Genomic DNA, 20094 nt, shown 5'->3' with positions numbered 1-20094 from the left:
TTGGGCATAGTTTGGGGGAATTTCAGCTGTTTGGGGTTGATTTTGGGCTGCTTTGGGGACTTCTGGGCCATGTGGGGGCTTGTTTAGGACAAGCAAAGCAATTTGGGGCGTCATTGGAGCCGATTTGGGGCAATTCGGGTGAGTTCGGGGCATTTCAGGCTGGTTCGGGCTCTTCTGGGGCACTTCCAGCTCCTTAGGGGCATTTTCAGGCGTTTTGGGGGCAATTTGATCAGGTTTGGGGGCGCTTGGGGTGGCTTTGGGGCATTTCTGGCTGCTTTTCAGGCCCTTTGGGGCAATTTGGGTTGGGTTTTTGCTCTTCTAGGGCGATTCAAGCAGCTTTGGGGGCATTTTGGGGGCATTTCAGGTGGGCTTTGGAGCGAGGTGAGCTGGGTGCGGGTCATTTGGGCGCGTTGGAGGCATGGAGCGAGCTGCAGTACCCGCTATGGCCACACGGTGGCAGCAGAGCCGCTGTACCCGCTATGGCCACAGGCGCCCTCCTGCAGTACCACGGCACCACCACACGCTGGCAGCAGCGAGCTGCAGTACCCGCTATGGCCACACGGGGGCAGCAGCGAGCTGCAGGACCCGCTATGACCGCAAGGGCTCCACTGCAGTACCAGCTATGGCCACACGGTGGCAGCAGAGCCGCTGTACCCGCTATGGCCACAAGGCGCCCCCCACTCTGAAGGGGAGGGGCTGAGGGGCCCCATCCTCCATTAACACAGGTTGTGCCCCTCCCCCACTCTCCGCATGGAAATTTCGTGTTTATTCTGTCCAAAAAAAGGGGGGAATCGGTTAAAAGGGGGCGGGGGGGAGGGGCCGGTGACAGCGCGGCCCCGGGAGGGGGGGTAAGGGTGGGGGGAGGGGCGTGCTTTACCTGCGAAGAGACGTGTTGGGGGGTGGGGGAGGGGCGGGAGGGGGTGGGGGGAGGGGCAATAAATTAAATACGGAAAAAAGTAACGAAAAAAAGAAAAAAACGGGGATGAAAACGGGGAAATTCGAGCGTCGCGATCGCGGTCCTGTGGGGGGAGGGGCGGAGGGGGGAGGGGTCCGTTTCTTCCCCCTTCCCCCCCTTCGTTCTCCGCAGCCGCTGTTCGCTGATTGGTGGCTTGCTTGGTTGCTGAGGCGCTGATTGGCTGCTGGCTTGGTTGGTGGCTGCGCGGCGGCTGCTGATTGGCTGCGGCTTGGTGGGGGGAGGGGCGGGCAGGCGGCACCTCGGCAGCAGGAAGAGAGAGTGTCAGTGGGGGAGGGGCGGGAGCGAGCGGCCCCTCCCCCCACCTCCCCCCCCCCCCGCAGCGCCCTTCCCCCACCCATTGCCCCTCCCCCCCCGCCCCTTCCCCCTCCCCTCCCCCCAGAGACCCGGCTCGTTATGGGGCGACCCCTGCCCCTCCCCCACCCCCAGCTGGGGGTCACTTGGGGGGCAGCCGTGGGTCACTTGGGGGTCCAAAGTGAGGCAGTGTCCAGTTGGGGGGCAGCAGTGGGGCAGCACCCAGGTGGGGTTCGGTTGTGGGGCACTGCCCTGCTGCGGGTCAGCTGAGAGTCACTTGGGGGGCAGCAGTGGGGCAGCTCCCGGCTGTAGCTCTGCTGTGGGTCACAGGAGGGGGGGCTGGGGGGCAGCACCTGGCTGTGGGTCACTGGGTGGCGGGGGTCCAAAGTGGAACAGCATCCAGCTGTGGGGCAGCAATGGGGCAGCTCCCAGCTGTGGGGCAGCAATGGGTCAGCACCCAGCAGTGGGGCAGCAGTGGGGCAGCTCCCAGCCGTGGGGCAGCTCCCAGCCGTGGGGCAGCAATGGGGCAGCTCCCAGGAGTGGGGCAGCTCCCAGCCGTGGGGCAACAGTGGGGCAGCTCCCAGCAGTGGGGCAGCTCCCAGCCGTGGGGCAGCAGTGGGGCAGCTCCCAGCCGTGGGGCAGCAGTGGGGCAGCTCCCAGCAGTGGGGCAGCTCCCAGCCGTGGGGCAGCAGTGGGGCAGCTCCCAGCCGTGGGGCAGCAGTGGGGCAGCTCCCAGCAGTGGGGCAGCTCCCAGCCGTGGGGCAGCTCCCAGCCGTGGGGCAGCAGTGGGGCAGCTCCCAGCCGTGGGGCAGCTCCCAGCCGTGGGTCACTGCCCAGCTGTGGCTCTGCCGTGGGTCCCGGGGGGGGGTGGGGGGGCGGCGCAGGTCCCGCCGTGGGGCAGCGCCGTGGGGCAGCGGCGGGGGCTCAGCAGGGGGGCAGCGCGGGGAGGCTCCGCTTGCAGTCGATGGCGCTGCCGTCGGGGCCGCTGTAGGTGAGCGGCAGCGCCCCCAGGAAGCGGCGGCGGCTCTCGGCGGTGTCCAGGGCCAGCGCGGCCCCGACCGCGGCCACCGGCAGCGTCGGCCGGAAGCTGAGGAGAGAAGGAGGTCAGGGGGGGCCGAGCCCCACACATGGGGGGCAGAGCCCCATAGATGTGGAGGGACACGGCCCCGGGGGGGAGGACGTGGCCCCATAGACAAGGGACACAGCCCCATGGATGGGGGACACAGCCCCATAGATGGAGGATGGGGCCCCATAGATGTAGCCCCATAGATGGGGGACACAGCCCCACACATGGGGGGCAGAGCCCCATAGATGAAGGATGCGACCCCATGGGTGTGGAGGGACACGGCCCTAGGGGGGAGGATGTGGCCCCATAGACAAGGGACATAGACCCATAGATGGAGGATGGGGCCCCATAGATGTAGCCCCATAGATGGGGGACACAGCCCCACACATGGGGGGCAGAGCCCCATAGATGTGGAGGGACACAGCCCTGGGGGGGGGGGGGGTGGCCCTATAGACAAGGGACACAGCCCCATAGATGGGGGACACAGCCCCATAGATGGGGGACACAGCCCCACAGATGCGGCCCCAGAGATGGGGCACACGGCCCCATAGGCATGGGGGACAGATCCCCACACTTGGGGGGCACAGCCCACATGTGGAGGATGTGGCCCCATAGACAGAGGGCACAGCCCCATAGATGTGGATACAGCCTGGGGGGGGGGGGATATGCAGCCCCCCACATGTGGGGCAGAAACATGGGCTCGTGCACTCACTATGGGGCAGGACCGGCATCTCACACCCCCCATAGGCCAAATATGGGGCACAACTGGGACTCACGCAGCCCCTATGGGGCAGACCCGGGCCTCATCCCTCCCTATCCCCATTATGGGGCAGGAATAGGGGGCTCCATCCCGCTATGGGGCAGAAAAGGGGCTTCCACCCCTAATAAGGGGCAGAACTGGGGCTCACCCCCCCTCTATCCCCACTATGGGGGTCTCTCATGCCCACCATGGGGCAGAAATAGGGCTCCCAACCCCAACGTGGGGCAGAACTGGAGCTCTCATACCCAATATGGGGCAGAAATGGGGTCTCCCACCCTACTATAGGGCAGAATGGGGGCTTCCACCCTCACTATGGGGCAGAAACGGGGTCTCCTACCCCTCTATTGGGCAGAAATGGGGTCTCCCACCCTACTATAGGGCAGAAAGGGGGCTTCCACCCTCACTATGGGGCAGAAACGGAGTCTCCCACCCCTCTATGGGTCACAAACGGGGTCTCCCACCCCTCTCTGTGCCACACACGGGGTCTCCCACCCCTCTCTGTGCCACACACGGGGTCTCCCACCCCTCTATGGGGCACACACGGGGTCTCCCACCCCTCTATGGGGCACACACGGGGTCTCCCACCCCTCTCTGTGCCACACACGGGGTCTCCCACCCCTCTATGGGGCACACACGGGGTCTCCCCTCCCCCTCACTCACCTGCTGCCACCGCCGCGGCTCCGTCTCCCCCATCCCCCCCTCCCCCCCCGCCCCTCCCCCCCCTCCCCCCCCGCCCCTCCCCCCGCACGTACGCTCGCAGGAGGGCGCGCAGGGCCCCGCGCCGCTCGCGCTCGATGAAGAGGTCAATGAGGCGCGCGGGGGACGGCGGCAGCGCCCGGTACAGGCGGAAGAAGCGGCGGAAATTGCCCAGGGCCCAGCAAGAGCGGAGCGAAAGGACCTGGGCCACGAGCGCCTCCTGGCGGACGGGAGGACGCAAAGCAGCGAGCTCCAGGGTCAGCTCTGCCATAGGGAGAGAGAGGGGGGAGCGATGGGGCTGGGCTCTGCCATAGGGAGAGAGAGGGGGGAGCGATGGGGCTGGGCTCTGCCATAGGGAGAGAGAGGGGGGAGCGATGGGGCTGGGCTGTGCCATAGGGAGAGAGAGGGGGGAGCGATGGGGCTGGGCTGTGCCATAGGGAGAGAGAGGGGGGAGCGATGGGGCTGGGCTGTGCCATAGGGAGAGAGAGGGGGGAGCGATGGGGCTGGGCTGTGCCATAGGGAGAGAGAGGGGGGAGCGATGGGGCTGGGCTGTGCCATAGGGAGAGAGAGGGGGGAGCGATGGGGCTGGGCTCTGCCATAGGGAGAGAGGGGGGAGCTATGGGGCGATGGAGCCGGGCTCCAGCATCTGCTCTGCAATGGGACATGGATGTGGATATGGGGTAACGGGGTCAGGATGTGGGGGTCAATGGGGGGACAGACGTGGGGCGCAAGGTAATGGGGTTAGACATGGTTGGGGGGCGAACCCACCTATATGGGGGTTCAGGCTATGGGGTTGAGGATATGGGGGGCAGGAAGCGGGGTTAATGGGGGGCAGGATGTGGGATGTGAACCCCAAACCCCCTCTAACATGATGTGGGTTTGCTGCAGGGGAACATGTGGGTTCTATGGGGCAGCTGTGGGTCACGCTATGGGGCAGCTGTGGGGCTCACCTCCCGAGTTGCGGGTGAACATGCAGTACAGGATGCAGGGGCTATGGGGCGCTATGGGTCACGCTATGGGTCATGCTATGGGGCAGCTATGGGTCACGCTATGGGGCAGGCTATGGGGCTCACCTCCCGAGTTGCGCGTGAACATGCAGTACAGGATGCAGGGGCTATGGGTCACGCTATGGGGCAGGCTATGGGGCAGGCTATGGGGCAGGCTATGGGGCTCACCTCCCGAGTTGCGGGTGAACATGCAGTACAGGATGCAGGGGCTATGGGTCACGCTATGGGGCAGGCTATGGGTCACGCTATGGGGCAGGCTATGGGGCAGGCTATGGGGCAGGCTATGGGTCACGCTATGGGTCACGCTATGGGGCAGGCTATGGGTCACGCTATGGGGCAGGCTATGGGGCAGGCTATGGGGCTCACCTCCCGAGTTGCGCGTGAACATGCAGTACAGGATGCAGGGGCTATGGGTCACGCTATGGGGCAGGCTATGGGGCACGCTATGGGGCTCACCTCCCGAGTTGCGCGTGAACATGCAGTACAGGATGCGATAGGCCGTGAACTCGCCCTGGTTCCCGGGCAGGTTCTCGCTGTAAAGCGCCTTCAGCTGCGTCTGGCACTGATTGAACTCCTCGTGGTCACCCTATGGGGGGGGGGGGACACAGGACCCTCAATGGGGGGGGGTCACACACACGGGGGGGGGGGGGTCCGGTTTTGGGGGGGGGTACCCCCAAACCCACCTTCTCGAGCGCGATGCGGGCGTGAGCCTCATAGACCTCAACAGTGAACTCGGTGCGGACGCCCTGGACCTGGGAGGGGGGCAATGGGGGGCAATGGGGTGAGACCCCCCCCCAATACAAGAGACCCCCCCCCAAGGAGTTCAGGGGGTCCCCAAAAGGTTTAAACCCCCCCCAAAGTGATGGGGACCCCCCTAAAGGGGTCCAGAACCCCCCATAAGTGATGGGGACCCCCCTAAAGGGTCCAGAACCCCCCCATAAGTGATGGGGACCCCCCTACAGGGTCCAGAACCCCCCCCATAAGTGATGGGGACCCCCCTAAAGGGGTCCAGAACCCCCCCATAAGTGATGGGGACCCCCCTAAAGGGGTCCAGAACCCCCCCATAAGTGATGGGGACCCCCCTAAAGGGGTCCAGAACCCCCCCATAAGTGATGGGGACCCCCCTAAAGGGTCCAGAACCCCCCCATAAGTGATGGGGAACCCCCTAAAAGGGTCCAGACCCCCCCCCATAAGTGATGGGGACCCCCCTAAAGGGGTCCAGAACCCCCCCATAAGTGATGGGGACCCCCCTAAAGGGGTCCAGAACCCCCCCATAAGTGATGGGGACCCCCCTACAGGGGTCCAGAACCCCCCCATAAGTGATGGGGACCCCCCTAAAGGGGTCCAGAACCCCCCCATAAGTGATGGGGACCCCCCTAAAGGGGTCCAGAACCCCCCCATAAGTGATGGGGACCCCCCTAAAGGGGTCCAGAACCCCCCCATAAGTGATGGGGACCCCCCCATGGCCCCCCCCCGGCCCCTGGGGCTCTCACGGTCAGGTCCTGCCGGATGGACTTGAGCTGCTCGCAGGCGAAGGCGTAATCCTGGTGCTGCTGCCAGTGCGCCCGCACCAGCGCCAGCGCCCGCACCAGCACCTGCAATGGCAGCGGAGCAGCGCTAGGGGGAGCGCTAGGGGAGCGCTAGCGGGAGCGCTATGGGGAGGGCTATGGGGAGGGCTATGGGGAGGGCTATGGGGAGCGCTAGGGGGAGCGCTAGGGGGAGCGCTAGCGGGAGCGCTATGGGGAGGGCTAGGGGGAGGGCTAGGGGGAGGGCTAGGGGGAGGGCTATGGGGAGGGCTATGGGGAGGGCTATGGGGAGCGCTATGGGGAGGGCTATGGGGAGGGCTAGGGGGAGGGCTATGGGGAGGGCTAGGGGGAGGGCTATGGGGAGGGCTAGGGGGAGTGCTATGGGGATGGTTATGGGGAGGGCTATGGGGAGGGCTATAGGGAGGGCTATGGGGAGGGCTATAGGGAGGGCTATGGGGAGGGCTATGGGGGAGGGCTATGGGGGAGCGCTATGGGGAGGGCTAGGGGGAGGGCTAGGGGGAGGGCTAGGGGGAGGGCTATGGGGAGTGCTATGGGGAGGGCTAGGGGGAGTGCTATGGGGAGGGTTATGGGGAGGGCTATGGGGAGGGCTATGGGGGAGCGCTAGGGGAGCGCTAGGGGGAGGGCTATGGGGAGGGCTATGGGGAGGGCTATGGGGAGGGCTATAGGGAGGGCTATGGGGAGGGCTATAGGGAGGGCTATGGGGAGGGCTATGGGGGAGCGCTATGGGGAGGGCTATGGGGAGGGCTATGGGGAGCGCTATGGGGAGGGCTATGGGGAGTGCTATGGGGAGGGTTATGGGGAGGGTTATGGGGAGGGTTATGGGGGGAGCTATGGGGAGGGCTATGGGGAGGGTTATGGGGAGGGTTATGGGGAGGGTTATGGGGGGAGCTATGGGGAGGGCTATGGGGAGGGTTATGGGGAGGGCTATGGGGAGGGCTATGGGGAGGGTTATGGGGAGGGTTATGGGGGGAGCTATGGGGAGGGCTATGGGGAGGGCTATGGGGAGGGCTATGGGGAGCGCTATGGGGAGGGTTATGGGGAGGGCTATGGGGAGCGCTAGGGGGAGCACTAGGGGAGCGCTATGGGGAGGGCTATGGGGAGCGGTATGGGGAGGGCTATGGGGAGGGCTATGGGGAGGGCTATGGGGAGCGCTATGGGGAGGGTTATGGGGAGGGCTATGGGGAGCGCTATGGGGAGCGCTATGGGGAGTGCTATGGGGAGGGCTATGGGGAGGGCTATTGGGAGGGTTATGGGGAGGGTTATGGGGAGGGCTATGGGGAGCGCTATGGGGAGGGTTATGGGGAGGGCTATGGGGAGGGCTATGAGGAGTGCTATGGGGAGGGTTATGGGGAGGGCTATGGGGAGGGCTATGGGGAGGGCTATTGGGAGGGTTATGGGGAGGGTTATGGGGAGGGCTATGGGGAGCGCTATGGGGAGGGCTATGGGGAGGGCTATGGGGCAGGCTATGGGGCAGGCTATGGGGCACAGATCAGCCACAGGTACCACTTGGTTCCGGGTGCCTACAGGTGTCTCTAGGGGTGTCCATGTGCATCTACATGCGTGTGCCTGTGTGCGCTTATGTGTGTCTATAGATGCTATGAATATCCATAGGTGCTGTAGATGTCTATCTGTGCCTGTAGGTGCTATAGGTGTCTATAGCTGTCTATGTGTGTCTATAGGTGTCTATAGCTGTCTATGTGTGTCTATAGGTGTCTATAGCTGTGTATGTGTGTCTATAGGTGTCTATAGCTGTCTATGTGTGTCTATAAGTATCTATAGGTGTCTATGTGTGTCTATAGGTATCTATAGCTGTCTATGTGTGTCTATAGGTATCTATAGCTGTCTATGTGTGTCTATAGGTATCTATAGGTGTCTATGTGTGTCTATAGGTGTCTATGTGTGTCTATAGCTGTCTATAGGTGTCTATGTGTGTCTATAGGTGTCTATGTGTCTATAGGTGTCTATAGGTATCTGTGTGTGTCCATAGGTGTCTATGTGTGTCTATGTGTGTCCATAGGTATCTATAGGTATCTATAGGTGTCTATAGGTGTCTATAGGTATCTACAGGTGCCACTCACCGGCACGGGCCGCACGGTGGCGGGGTCGGGGGCGCAGGTCAGCCGCAGGTACCGCTTGGTGACGTCCTGGCAGGTTCCCAGGATCTGGAGCTGGTTCCAATCGGGCCCGGGGCCGGGTCCCGGCGGCTCCGCAGCGGCCCCTAGGGGCAGCACCAGCGGCTCGGAGCGCAGGCGGCGGCCGGGGCCCGGCTGGAACCGCGCTGCCCGGCGCTGCCGCTTCGCCTCCTTCTCCGGGTCCTCGGGCTCCAGCGGCGCCCGGCGGCGGGGACGGCGCCCGGGACCTGGCTCCGGCCTGGAATAACGTGGGATGGGGTCAGGAATGGGAGGGGGGTAAGGAAGGAGAGCCCATGGGATGGGGGTGAGGAATGGGATGGGGTAAGGAAGGAGAGCCCATGGGATGGGGTCAGGAATGGGAGGGGGGTAAGGAAGGAGAGCCCATGGGATGGGGGTGAGGAATGGGATGGGGGTAAGGAAGGAGAGCCCATGGGATGGGGGTGAGGAATGGGATGGGGTAAGGAAGGAGAGCCCATGGGATGGGGTCAGGAATGGGAGGGGGGTAAGGAAGGAGAGCCCATGGGATGGGGTCAGGAATGGGAGGGGGGTAAGGAAGGAGAGCCCATGGGATGGGGGTGAGGAATGGGATGGGGTAAGGAAGGAGAGCCCATGGGATGGGGGTGAGGAATGGGATGGGGGTAAGGAAGGAGAGCCCATGGGATGGGGGTGAGGAATGGGATGGGGGTAAGGAAGGAGAGCCCATGGGATGGGGGTGAGGAATGGGATGGGGTAAGGAAGGAGAGCCCATGGGATGGGGTAAGGAATGGGATGGGGTAAGGAAGGAGAGCCCATGGGATGGGGGTGAGGAATGGGATGGGGGTAAGGAAGGAGAGCCCATGGGATGGGGTCAGGAATGGGATGGGGGTAAGGAAGGAGAGCCCATGGGATGGGGTCAGGAATGGGATGGGGGTAAGGAAGGAGAGCCCATGGGATGGGGTCAGGAATGGGAGGGGGGTAAGGAAGGAGAGCCCATGGGATGGGGTCAGGAATGGGAGGGGGTAAGGAAGGAGAGCCCATGGGATGGGGTCAGGAATGGGAGGGGGATAAGGAAGGAGAGCCCATGGGATGGGGTCAGGAATGGGAGGGGGATAAGGAAGGAGAGCCCATGGGATGGGGGTCAGGAATGGGAGGGGGATAAGGAAGGAGAGCCCATGGGATGGGGTCAGGAATGGGAGGGGGATAAGGAAGGAGAGCCCATGGGATGGGGGTCAGGAATGGGAGGGGGATAAGGAAGGAGAGCCCATGGGATGGGGGTCAGGAATGGGAGGGGGATAAGGAAGGAGAGCCCATGGGATGGGGTCAGGAATGGGAGGGGGGTAAGGAAGGAGAGCCCATGGGATGGGGGTGAGGAATGGGATGGGGTAAGGAAGGAGAGCCCATGGGATGGGGTCAGGAATGGGATGGGGGTAAGGAAGGAGAGCCCATGGGATGGGGGTGAGGAATGGGATGGGGTAAGGAAGGAGAGCCCATGGGATGGGGGTGAGGAATGGGATGGGGGTAAGGAAGGAGAGCCCATGGGATGGGGGTGAGGAATGGGATGGGGTAAGGAAGGAGAGCCCATGGGATGGGGTCGGGAATGGAGCCCATGGGATGGGGTCAGGGATGGAACCCATGGGATGGGGTCAGGGATGGAACCCATGGGATGGGGTCGGGAATGGAGCCCATGGGATGGGGTCAGGGATGGAGCCCATGGGATGGGGTCAGGGATGGAACCCATGGGATGGGGTCAGGGATGGAACCCATGGGATGGGGTCAGGGATGGAACCCATGGGATGGGGTCAGGGATGGAACCCATGGGATGGGCTTGGGAATGGAGCCCATGGGATGGGGTCGGGGATGGAACCCATGGGATGGGGTCGGGGATGGAACCCATGGGATGGGGTCAGGGATGGAGCCCATGGGATGGGGTCAGGGATGGAACCCATGGGATGGGGTCAGGGATGGAGCCCATGGGATGGGGTCAGGGATGGAGCCCATGGGATGGGGTCAGGGATGGAAGCCATGGGATGGGGTCAGGGATGGAGCCCATGGGATGGGGTCAGGGATGGAGCCCATGGGATGGGGTCAGGGATGGAAGCCATGGGATGGGGTCAGGGATGGAGCCCATGGGATGGGGTCAGGAATGGAGCCCATGGGATGGGGTCGGGAATGGAACCCATGGGATGGGGGTGAGGAATGGGATGGGGGTAAGGAAGGAGAGCCCATGGGATGGGGTCAGGAATGGAGCCCATGGGATGGGGTCGGGAATGGAGCCCATGGGATGGGGTCAGGGATGGAACCCATGGGATGGGGTCGGGAATGGAACCCATGGGATGGGGTCAGGGATGGAGCCCATGGGATGGGGTCAGGGATGGAGCCCATGGGATGGGGTCAGGGATGGAACCCATGGGATGGGGTCAGGAATGGAACCCATGGGATGGGGTCAGGAATGGAACCCATGGGATGGGGTCAGGGATGGAGCCCATGGGATGGGGTCAGGGATGGAGCCCATGGGATGGGGTCAGGGATGGAACCCATGGGATGGGGTCAGGGATGGAACCCATGGGATGGGGGGCTCAGAGACTGGGATCCAGCCCCACATCCCATGGGCATGGGGGGGATGAGGGGCCCCAGCCCGGGATAAGGGCGCTCAGGTACCTCTTGCCTCTCTGCACCCGCAGGCGGCCGCCACGTTCCGCCGGCCCCCCCCGGCCCCCCCGGCTCTTGGGGGGCCCCCGGCGGGTCCCGGGGCGCCCCTCGGGGCCCGATCCTGAGCTCTCCGAGTCCGAGTGGGAGTCACTGGAGGGGGGGCGAAAAGGGGGGGGGGTTAAAGGACATGGGGGGGGCTATGGGGGGGCACTGGGGGCAAGTTTGGGGGGGAGTTAAGGGTTATGGGGGGGTTGTGGGGGGTGGGAGCGCGTGGGGGTATTTTGGGGTGGTTTCCCGTTGGTTTTGGGGTGTTTCTGAGTGGTCTGGGGGTAGTTTGGGGGTGTTTGGGGAGATGGAGGGGGAGTTTTGGGGGGCTTTCAGGTTATTTGGGAGTGTTTCCGGGGGGGTTTGGGGTGTTTCAGGCTGATTTCAGGGTGTTTCGGGCTGATTTTGGGGTGCTTAGGGCTGATTTTGGGGTGTTCTGAGGTGATTTTGGGGTGTTTCAGGCTGATTTTGGGGTGTTTCAGGCTGATTCTGGGCTGATTTTGGGGTGCTCCGGGCTGATTTCGGGGTGTTCGGGGTTGATTTCGGGGTGTTCGGGGCTGATTTTGGGGTGTTCCGGGCTGATTTTGGGGTGTTTGGGGCTGATTTCGGGGTGTTCGGGGCTGATTCCGGGCTGATTTTGGGGTGTTTGGGGCTGATTTTGGGGTGTTCTGGGTTGATTTTGGGGTGTTCCGGGCTGATTTCGGGGTGTTCGGGGCTGATTTCGGGGTGTTCGGGGCTGATTTTGGGGTGTTCCGGGCTGATTTTGGGTGATTTTAGGGTATTTCAGGCTGATTTTGGGGTGTTCGGGGCTGATTCCGGGCTGATTTTGGGCTGTTCGGGGCTGATTTCGGGCTGTTCGGGGTTGATTTCGGGCTGTTCGGGGCTGATTTTGGGCTGTTCGGGGCTGATTTCGGGCTGTTCGGGGCTGATTTCGGGGTGTTCGGGGCTGATTCCGGGCTGTTCGGGGCTGATTTCGGGGTGTTCGGGGCTGATTCCGGGCTGTTCGGGACTGATTCCGGGCTGTTCGGGGCTGATTTTGGGCTGTTCGGGGCTGATTTCGGGCTGTTCGGGGCTGATTTCGGGGTGTTCGGGGCTGATTCCGGGCTGAATTTGGGGTGTTCGGGGTTGATTTCGGGCTGATTTTGGGGTGTTCCGGGCTGATTCCGGGCTGTTCGGGGCTGATTTTGGGCTGTTCGGGGCTGATTCCGGGCTGTTCGGGGCTGATTTCGGGCTGTTCGGGGCTGATTCCGGGCTGTTCGGGGCTGATTCCGGGCTGTTCGGGGCTGATTTTGGGGTGTTCGGGGCTGATTTTGGGCTGTTCGGGGCTGATTCCGGGCTGTTCGGGGCTGATTTCGGGCTGTTCGGGGCTGATTTTGGGGTGTTCGGGGCTGATTTTGGGCTGTTCGGGGCTGATTCCGGGCTGTTCGGGGTTGATTTCGGGCTGTTCGGGGCTGATTCCGGGCTGTTCGGGGTTGATTTCAGGCTGTTCGGGGCTGATTCCGGGCTGTTCGGGGCTGATTTCGGGCTGTTCGGGGCTGATTCCGGGCTGTTCGGGGCTGATTTTGGGATGTTCGGGGTTGATTTTGGGGTGTTCGGGGCTGATTTTGGGCTGTTCGGGGCTGATTCCGGGCTGTTCGGGGCTGATTCCGGGCTGTTCGGGGCTGATTCCGGGCTGTTCGGGGTTGATTTTGGGGTGTTCGGGGCTGTCGGGGGCGCTGGGTCCCGCCGCCCACCTGCGTCGGAAGCGGCGCGCCGGCGAGCGGGACGAGGAGCGGGAGCGGGAGCGGGAGGCGCCGCTGGAGGAGGAGCTGTTCTCCTTCATGAACACGTTCCTGTTCCCGAACTTGGTGCCCAACGCGTGCCCCCGGGAGCGGCCGGCGCCGGCGCCGCCGCGGTGCGGGGGGGGCCCCCCCAACGGACCCCCCCCGGCCCTGGGGGGGGGCTGGGACCCCCCCGAGCTTCCGGCCGCGGCCCAACGGGGCGGGGGCTTCTTGGGGCTGCCGGAGGGGGCGTCACGGGACAGGCTGCGGAGACACATCCCTATGGAGCGTCCCTATGGAGCGTCCCTATGGAGCGTCCCTATGGAGCGTCCCTATGGAGCCTCCCTATGGAGCGTCCCTATGGAGTGTCCCTATGGAGCGTCCCTATGGAACGTCCCTATGGAGCGTCCCTATGGAGCGTCCCTATGGAGCGTCCCTATGGAGCATCCCTATGGAACATCCCTATGGAGCGTCCCTATGGAGCATCCCTATGGAGCATCCCTATGGAGCGTCCCTATGGAGCGTCCCTATGGAGCATCCCTATGGAACATCCCTATGGAACATCCCTATGGAGCGTCCCTATGGAGCGTCCCTATGGAGCGTCCCTATGGAGCATCCCTATGGAGCATCCCTATGGAGCGTCCCTATGGAGCGTCCCTATGGAACGTCCCTATGGAGCGTCCCTATGGAGCGTCCCTATGGAACATCCCTATGGAACATCCCTATGGAACATCCCTATGGAGCCTCCCTATGGAGCGTCCCTATGGAGCGTCCCTATGGAACATCCCTATGGAACATCCCTATGGAGCGTCCCTATGGAGCGTCCCTATGGAGCGTCCCTATGGAGCATCCCTATGGAGCATCCCTATGGAGCATCCCTATGGAGCGTCCCTATGGAACGTCCCTATGGAGCGTCCCTATGGAGCGTCCCTATGGAACGTCCCTATGGAACATCCCTATGGAACATCCCTATGGAGCCTCCCTATGGAGCGTCCCTATGGAGCGTCCCTATGGAGCGTCCCTATGGAGCGTCCCTATGGAACGTCCCTATGGAGCGTCCCTATGGAGCGTCCCTATGGAGCGTCCCTATGGAACGTCCCTATGGAGCGTCCCTATGGAGCGTCCCTATGGAACATCCCTATGGAGCGTCCCGATGGAGCGTCCCGATGGAGCGTCCCGATGGAGCATCCCTATGGAGCATCCCTATGGAACATCCCTATGGAACGTCCCGATGGAGCGTCCCGATGGAGCGTCCCTATGGAGCGTCCCGATGGAGCGTCCCGATGGAGCGTCCCTATGGAGCCTCCCTATGGAGCGTCCCGATGGAGCGTCCCGATGGAGCGTCCCTATGGAGCGTCCCTATGGAGCGTCCCTATGGAGCGTCCCTATGGAACGTCCCTATGGAGCGTCCCGATGGAGCGTCCCGATGGAGCGTCCCGATGGAAGGTCCCTATGGAACGTCCCTATGGAGCCTCCCTATGGAGCCTCCCTATGGAGCCTCCCTATGGAGCGTCCCGATGGAGCACCCCTATGGAGCGTCCCTATGGAACGTCCCTATGGAGCGTCCCTATGGAGCGTCCCTATGGAGCGTCCCTATGGAGCCTCCCTATGGAGCGTCCCTATGGAACGTCCCTATGGAGCGTCCCTATGGAGCCTCCCTATGGAGCGTCCCGATGGAGCGTCCCGATGGAGCGTCCCTATGGAGCGTCCCTATGGAGCGTCCCTATGGAGCCTCCCTATGGAGCGTCCCTATGGAACGTCCCTATGGAGCGTCCCTATGGAGCCTCCCTATGGAGCGTCCCTATGGAGCGTCCCGATGGAGCACCCCTATGGAGCGTCCCTATGGAACGTCCCTATGGAGCGTCCCTATGGAGCGTCCCTATGGAGCCTCCCTATGGAGCGTCCCTACGGAGCATCCCCATAGAACCTCAATGTCACATCCCTACGGAGCATCCCCATCGATCTGAGGTGTCCTGGGTGGCTCTGCCCTCCCCCTGGCTCTGTGTGTCCGGGGGGCGATTCCCGGCATTCCCGGCTCACCCAGGCAGCGGCTCCCGGCTCCAGTCGATGGTGAAGGCGGATCCGTCCTGGAGGCGGGCCTGGAGCACTTCCTTGAGCAGCTTCTCGGTGCGGTCCTTGTCCTCCTCGGACTCGCAGGCGGTGAAGCAGCGCTGCACGTACTCCTTCATGTCCTGCGGCCAGTCCTCGGGCTTCCCGCTGGGAATGCCGGCACGCCGCATCAGCAAACAGGGAATGCCGGAAGGGGAGGGGGCGACGGGATTTGGGGTCTCTGAGGAACAGCTTGAGGGGATACATCCCTGTGGAGCATCCGTATGGAGCAGGGAATGGGAGAATACGGGGAATATTGGGGGTCTCCGAGGGGGGATTTGGGGTATCTATAGAGGGGATCTGGGGGTCTCTATAGGGGGGATCTGGGGGCCTCTATAGGGGGGATCTGGGGGCCTCTATAGGGGGGATCTGGGGGCCCCTATAGGGGGGATCTGGGGGTCTCTATAGGGGGGAACTGGGGGTCTATGGGGGGGGTTGGGGGTCTCTATAGGGGGCATCTGGGGGTCTCTATAGGGGGGATCTGGGGGCCTCTATAGGGGGGATCTGGGGGTCTCCATGGGGGGGATTTATGGCGGGTTGGGGGTCTCTATAAGGGGGATCTGGGGGTCTATTGGGGGGGTTTGGGGGTCTCCATGGGGGGGATCTGGGGGTCTGGGGGGGGGGTTGGGGGTCTCTATAGAGGGGATCTGGGGGTCTATTGGGGGGGTTTGGGGGTCTCCATGGGGGGATCTGGGGGTCTCTATAAGGGGGATCTGGGGGCCTCCATAGGGGGGGTTTGGGGGTCTCCATGGGGGGATCTGGGGGCCTCTATAGGGGGGATCTGGGGGTCTATGGGGGGGGGTTGAGGGTCTCTACAGAGGGGATCTGGGGGTCTCCATGGGGGGGATCTGGGGGTCTCTGGGGGTCTATTGGGGGGGTTTGGGGGTCTCCATAGGGGGGATCTGGGGGTCTCCATGGGGGGGATTTGGGGTTCTCTATGGGGGGCTCTGGGGGTCTCGGGGGGTATTTGGGGGGCTCTGTCTCCCCCCCCGCCCTCACCCATGTCCATGGTGCTTGTCAGAGCCCGGCTGGGAGGCAAAGGTGGGTGCGGGGGGGGCCGGGGGGGCCCCGCGCTGCTGCTGCTGCTGCTCGGGGGGGGCGGCGAACCCGGAGCCGCTCAGCACAAACGGGCGCTTCGGGAGCTGGAACTTGAGCCCCCCGAGCCGGGGGCCTCTGTGGGGGGGGGACATGGGTCAGGGTGGGGGCAAAGGGGTGCAAGGGGGGGAGAAAAGGGGGGGAAGAAGGGGGGAAAAGGGGGGGAAAAAGGGGGGGCAAAAAGGAAGGGCAAAGGGGGGGAAATGGGGGGAAGGGGAGAGGAAAAAAGGGGGAAAAGGGGGTGGAAGGGGGGGAAGAAGGGGGGGAAGAAGGGGGGGGAAGAAGGGGGGGAAGAAGGGGGGGGAAGAAGGGGGGGAAGAAGGGGGGGGTAAGAAGGGGGGGTAAGAAGGGGGGGTAAAGAAGGGGGGGGTAAGAAGGGGGGGTAAAGAAGGGGGGGTAAAGAAGGGGGGTAAGAAGGGGGGGTAGGGGGGGGGAAGAAGGGGGGGGATGAAGGGGGGGGAAGAAGGGGGGGAAGAAGGGGGGGAGGAAGGGGGGAAGAAGGGGGGGGAAGAAGGGGGGGAAGGGGGAGGAAAGGGGGTAAGAAGGGGGTTTGGGGGGGAGGAAGTGTGGGTAAGGGGGAATGGGGGGAAAAAGAAGGGGGTAAAGGGAGTTTAGGGGGGAAAAGGGAAGGGAATAAGTGGGGAAAAGGGGGTCTGGGGGGGGATCATGGGGTGCCCCCCCCTTGGGGGTCTCTTACGCTTCATGCGGCTCCAGAGCTGCCCCTTCTTGCCCTTGGGGCCGGGCCCTTCATTGTTGTAGCCGTGGGGGGAGTACGGGGGGGGCGCAGCGGCCGCTTGGGGGGTCCCCGAGCCCCCCCCGCCAGGCGTGGGAGGAGCCGCAGCCGCCCCCGCCATGGGGAGGGTGCTGTGGGGGGGGGGGGGCTGCGGGGGGGGGTTGGGGGGCAGCTGAGGCTGGGGGCTGCCATAGGGGGGGCTTCGTCCAGCCCCGGCACTGGCGGCTGCTGGGGGGGGGACAAAGAGTGGTTGGGGGGGGGGTGTCCCAATGCTTTGGGTCCCCCCCCATAAAGCAATGGATGTGGCCCCCCCATAATGTGGGTCCCCCCCCCCCATAACGCAATGTCTGGGTCCCCCCCATAACGCAATGTGTGGGTCCCCCCCCCATAACGCAATGTGTGGGTCCCCCCCCCATAACGCAATGTGTGGGTCCCCCCCCCCCATAACGCAATGTGTGGGTCCCCCCATAACGAATGTGTGGGTCCCCCCCCCATAACGCAATGTGTGGGTCCCCCCCCATAACGCAATGTGTGGGTCCCCCCATAACGCAATGTGTGGGTTCCCCCCCCATAACGCCATGTGTGGGTCCCCCCCCCATAACGCAATGTGTGGGTCCCCCCCCCCATAACGCAATGTCTGGGTCCCCCCATAACGCAACGTGTGGGTCCCCCCCCCCATAACGCAATGTCTGGGTCCCCCCCATAACGCAATGTGTGGGTCCCCCCCCCCATAACGCAATGTGTGGGTTCCCCCCCCCATAACGCAATGTGTGGGTCCCCCCCCCATAACAACGCAACGTATTGGGTCCCCCCCCCACAATGTAATGTGTGGGTCCCCCCCATAACGCAACGTGTGGGTCCCCCCCCACATAACGCAATGTGTGGGTCCCCCCCATAACGCAACGTGTGGGTCCCCCCCCACATAACGCAATGTGTGGGTCCCCCCCCCTCACCTGGCCAAGGCCGCTCTGCTGGGGGGCTGTTGGGGGGCCGCAGCGTAGCCCCCCCCCGCCCCATAGGCCGCTGTTGTCGGCGTCGTTGTCGCCCCATAACCCGAGTAAACCCCCTGCAATGAGACCCCCCCCCCGTCAGCGCCTGCGCCCCACAAGTGCCCCCCACAAGTGCCCCCCCCCCATATCCCTGCCCCACACTTGGGGGTCTCACCATAGGGTAGTAGTAGCCATAGGGGTAGTAGCTGCCATAGGGCTGGTACCACTGGTAGTAGGGCGGCTGCTGCAGGTTGGGGTCCCCCTGCGAGGAGGAGTACTGGGGGGGGGGGGGAAGGGGGGGGCAGTTGGGGGGTGCCCCATAACCACAGACCCCCCCCCAAGAGCATCCTGTGCCCCCCAAGAGCACACAGAGACCCATAAGAGCCCCTTAAGAGCCTCTAGGACCCCCCGAACCTCTTTAAGAGCCTCTGGGACCCCCCTTTACCCCTTTAAGAGCCTCTAGGACCCCCCGAACCCCTTTAAGAGCCTCTCGGACCCCCCCGAACCCCTTTAAAAGCCTCTGGGACCCCCCCGAACCCCTTTAAGAGCCTCTGGGACCCCCCCGAACCCCTTTAAGAGCCTCTGGGACCCCCCCGAACCCCTTTAAGAGCCTCTGGGACCCCCCCGAACCCCTTTAAGAGCCTCTGGCACCCCCCTGAACCCCTTTAAGAGCCTCTGGGACCCCCCCGAACCCCTTTAAGAGCCTCTGGGACCCCCCTTTACCCCTTTAAGAGCCTCTGGAACCCCCCCGAACCCCTTTAAGAGCCTCTGGGACCCCCCCGAACCCATTTAAGAGCCTCTGGGACCCCCCTGAACCCCTTTAAAAGCCTCTGGGACCCCCCCGAACCCCTTTAAGAGCCTCTGGGACCCCCCTGAACCTCTTTAAGAGCCTCTGGGACCCCCCCGAACCCCTTTAAGAGCCTCTCGGACCCCCCCGAACCCCTTTAAGAGCCTCTGGGACCCCCCCGAACCCCTTTAAGAGCCTCTGGGACGCCCCCGAACCCCTTTAAGAGCCTCTAGGACCCCCCCGAACCCCTTTAAGAGCCTCTGGGACCCTCCCGAACCACTTTAAGAGCCTCTGAGACCCCCCCCGAACCCCTTTAAGAGCCTCTGGGACCCCCCTGAACCCCTTTAAGAGCCTCTGGGACCCCCCTGAACCCCTTTAAGAGCCTCTGGGACCCCCCCGAACCCCTTTAAGAGCCTCTGGGACCCCCCCGAACCCCTTTAAGAGCCTCTGGCACCCCCCCGAACCCCTTTAAGAGCCTCTGGGACCCCCCCGAACCCCTTTAAGAGCCTCTGGCACCCCCCCGAACCCTTTTAAGAGCCTCTGGCACCCCCCCGAGCCCCTTTAAGAGCCTCTGGGACCCCCCCGAACCCCTTTAAGAGCCTCTGGGACCCCCCCGAACCCCTTTAAGAGCCTCTGGGACCCCCCCGAACCCCTTTAAGAGCCTCTGGGACCCGCTTTAAGAGCCCCTGGTGCCCCCTTAACCCCCTCCGAGGTCCCCAGTGCACGCTCAGGCCCGCTCTCTGCTCCCCAGGCCCCAACAGGACCCCTCTGGGCCTCCATAGCCGCCCTCAGGACCCTCCTCAGCCCCATCAGGCCCCATCCGGACCCCCCCTCTCATTCCCCCCCTTCACCTGCGCTCCGCCGCCCGCCGCTCCCTTCCCTCCGGCGGCCGCCGCTTTGCTGATGCTGGCCAGCGCCTGCCGCGCCTTCTCCCACTCGGGGTTCTCATGGGCCGGCGGCTCCAGAGCCCCCTCCCGGGCCCCGCCGCTGCCCAGCGCGTACTGCCCGGCCCTGCGGGGAGCGGACGCGCACCGGAAGGCTCGGATGCGGTGTCCGGACCCGCCCCAAGGTTCCCCCCCAAGCCCCGCGCTCACCACTCGGGCGCCCGCTGGTCCCCGATGTTGGCGGCCATCGGCGGGGCCTGGCCTAGGCCCGGCAATGGCGGAGCCCAAGATGGCGGCGCTGCCTCAGCCGGAGCTTCCTCCTCCTGCCTCCCTCCCCGAGGGCTTCACTTCCGGTGGCGCCGCGGGAGGGCCAATGGGAGAGCGGGGAGGCAGGAAAGGGGCGGGGCGAAAGGGCAGTGGGAGGAGGGGCTTTGGGGAGCGGTGGCCAATGGGAGAGAGGAACGCGGGGGGTGGTGGCCAATGGGGAGGCAGGGATTGGGGGGGGACGGTGGTCGGGAAGGGTCAAACCGTTCTCAAAGCGCAACGGGATGTGATGGGGGGGCAGGAGCAGGGCAGGAGTCAGTGCCCC

The 20094-nt window shown here is 64.1% G+C and overlaps 1 protein-coding gene across 1 annotated transcript; it reads right to left on the bottom strand.

Moving 5' to 3' along the window:
- Positions 1-757: 757 nt before the first annotated feature.
- On the bottom strand, positions 758-19848 carry LENG8 (leukocyte receptor cluster member 8). The gene is given in 17 exon segments (XM_080639802.1): positions 758-2354; positions 3846-4053; positions 5253-5382; positions 5480-5548; positions 6290-6391; positions 8422-8713; positions 11113-11253; positions 12882-13172; positions 14949-15209; positions 16017-16179; positions 16182-16190; positions 16810-17041; positions 17043-17073; positions 17799-17911; positions 18010-18111; positions 19473-19632; positions 19716-19848. Coding segments are annotated over 17 exon segments (2505 nt in total). The 5' UTR covers positions 19754-19848; the 3' UTR covers positions 758-2191.
- Between the last annotated feature and the right edge of the window lie 246 nt (positions 19849-20094).

Source organism: Psittacula echo, assembly GCF_963264785.1.
Source record: "Psittacula echo genome assembly, contig: SCAFFOLD_117, whole genome shotgun sequence".
Lineage (NCBI taxonomy): Eukaryota > Metazoa > Chordata > Aves > Psittaciformes > Psittacidae > Psittacula > Psittacula echo.
The sequence above is the reverse complement of the archived record's forward strand: the minus strand, read 5'-3'. Positions and strand labels throughout refer to the sequence as shown.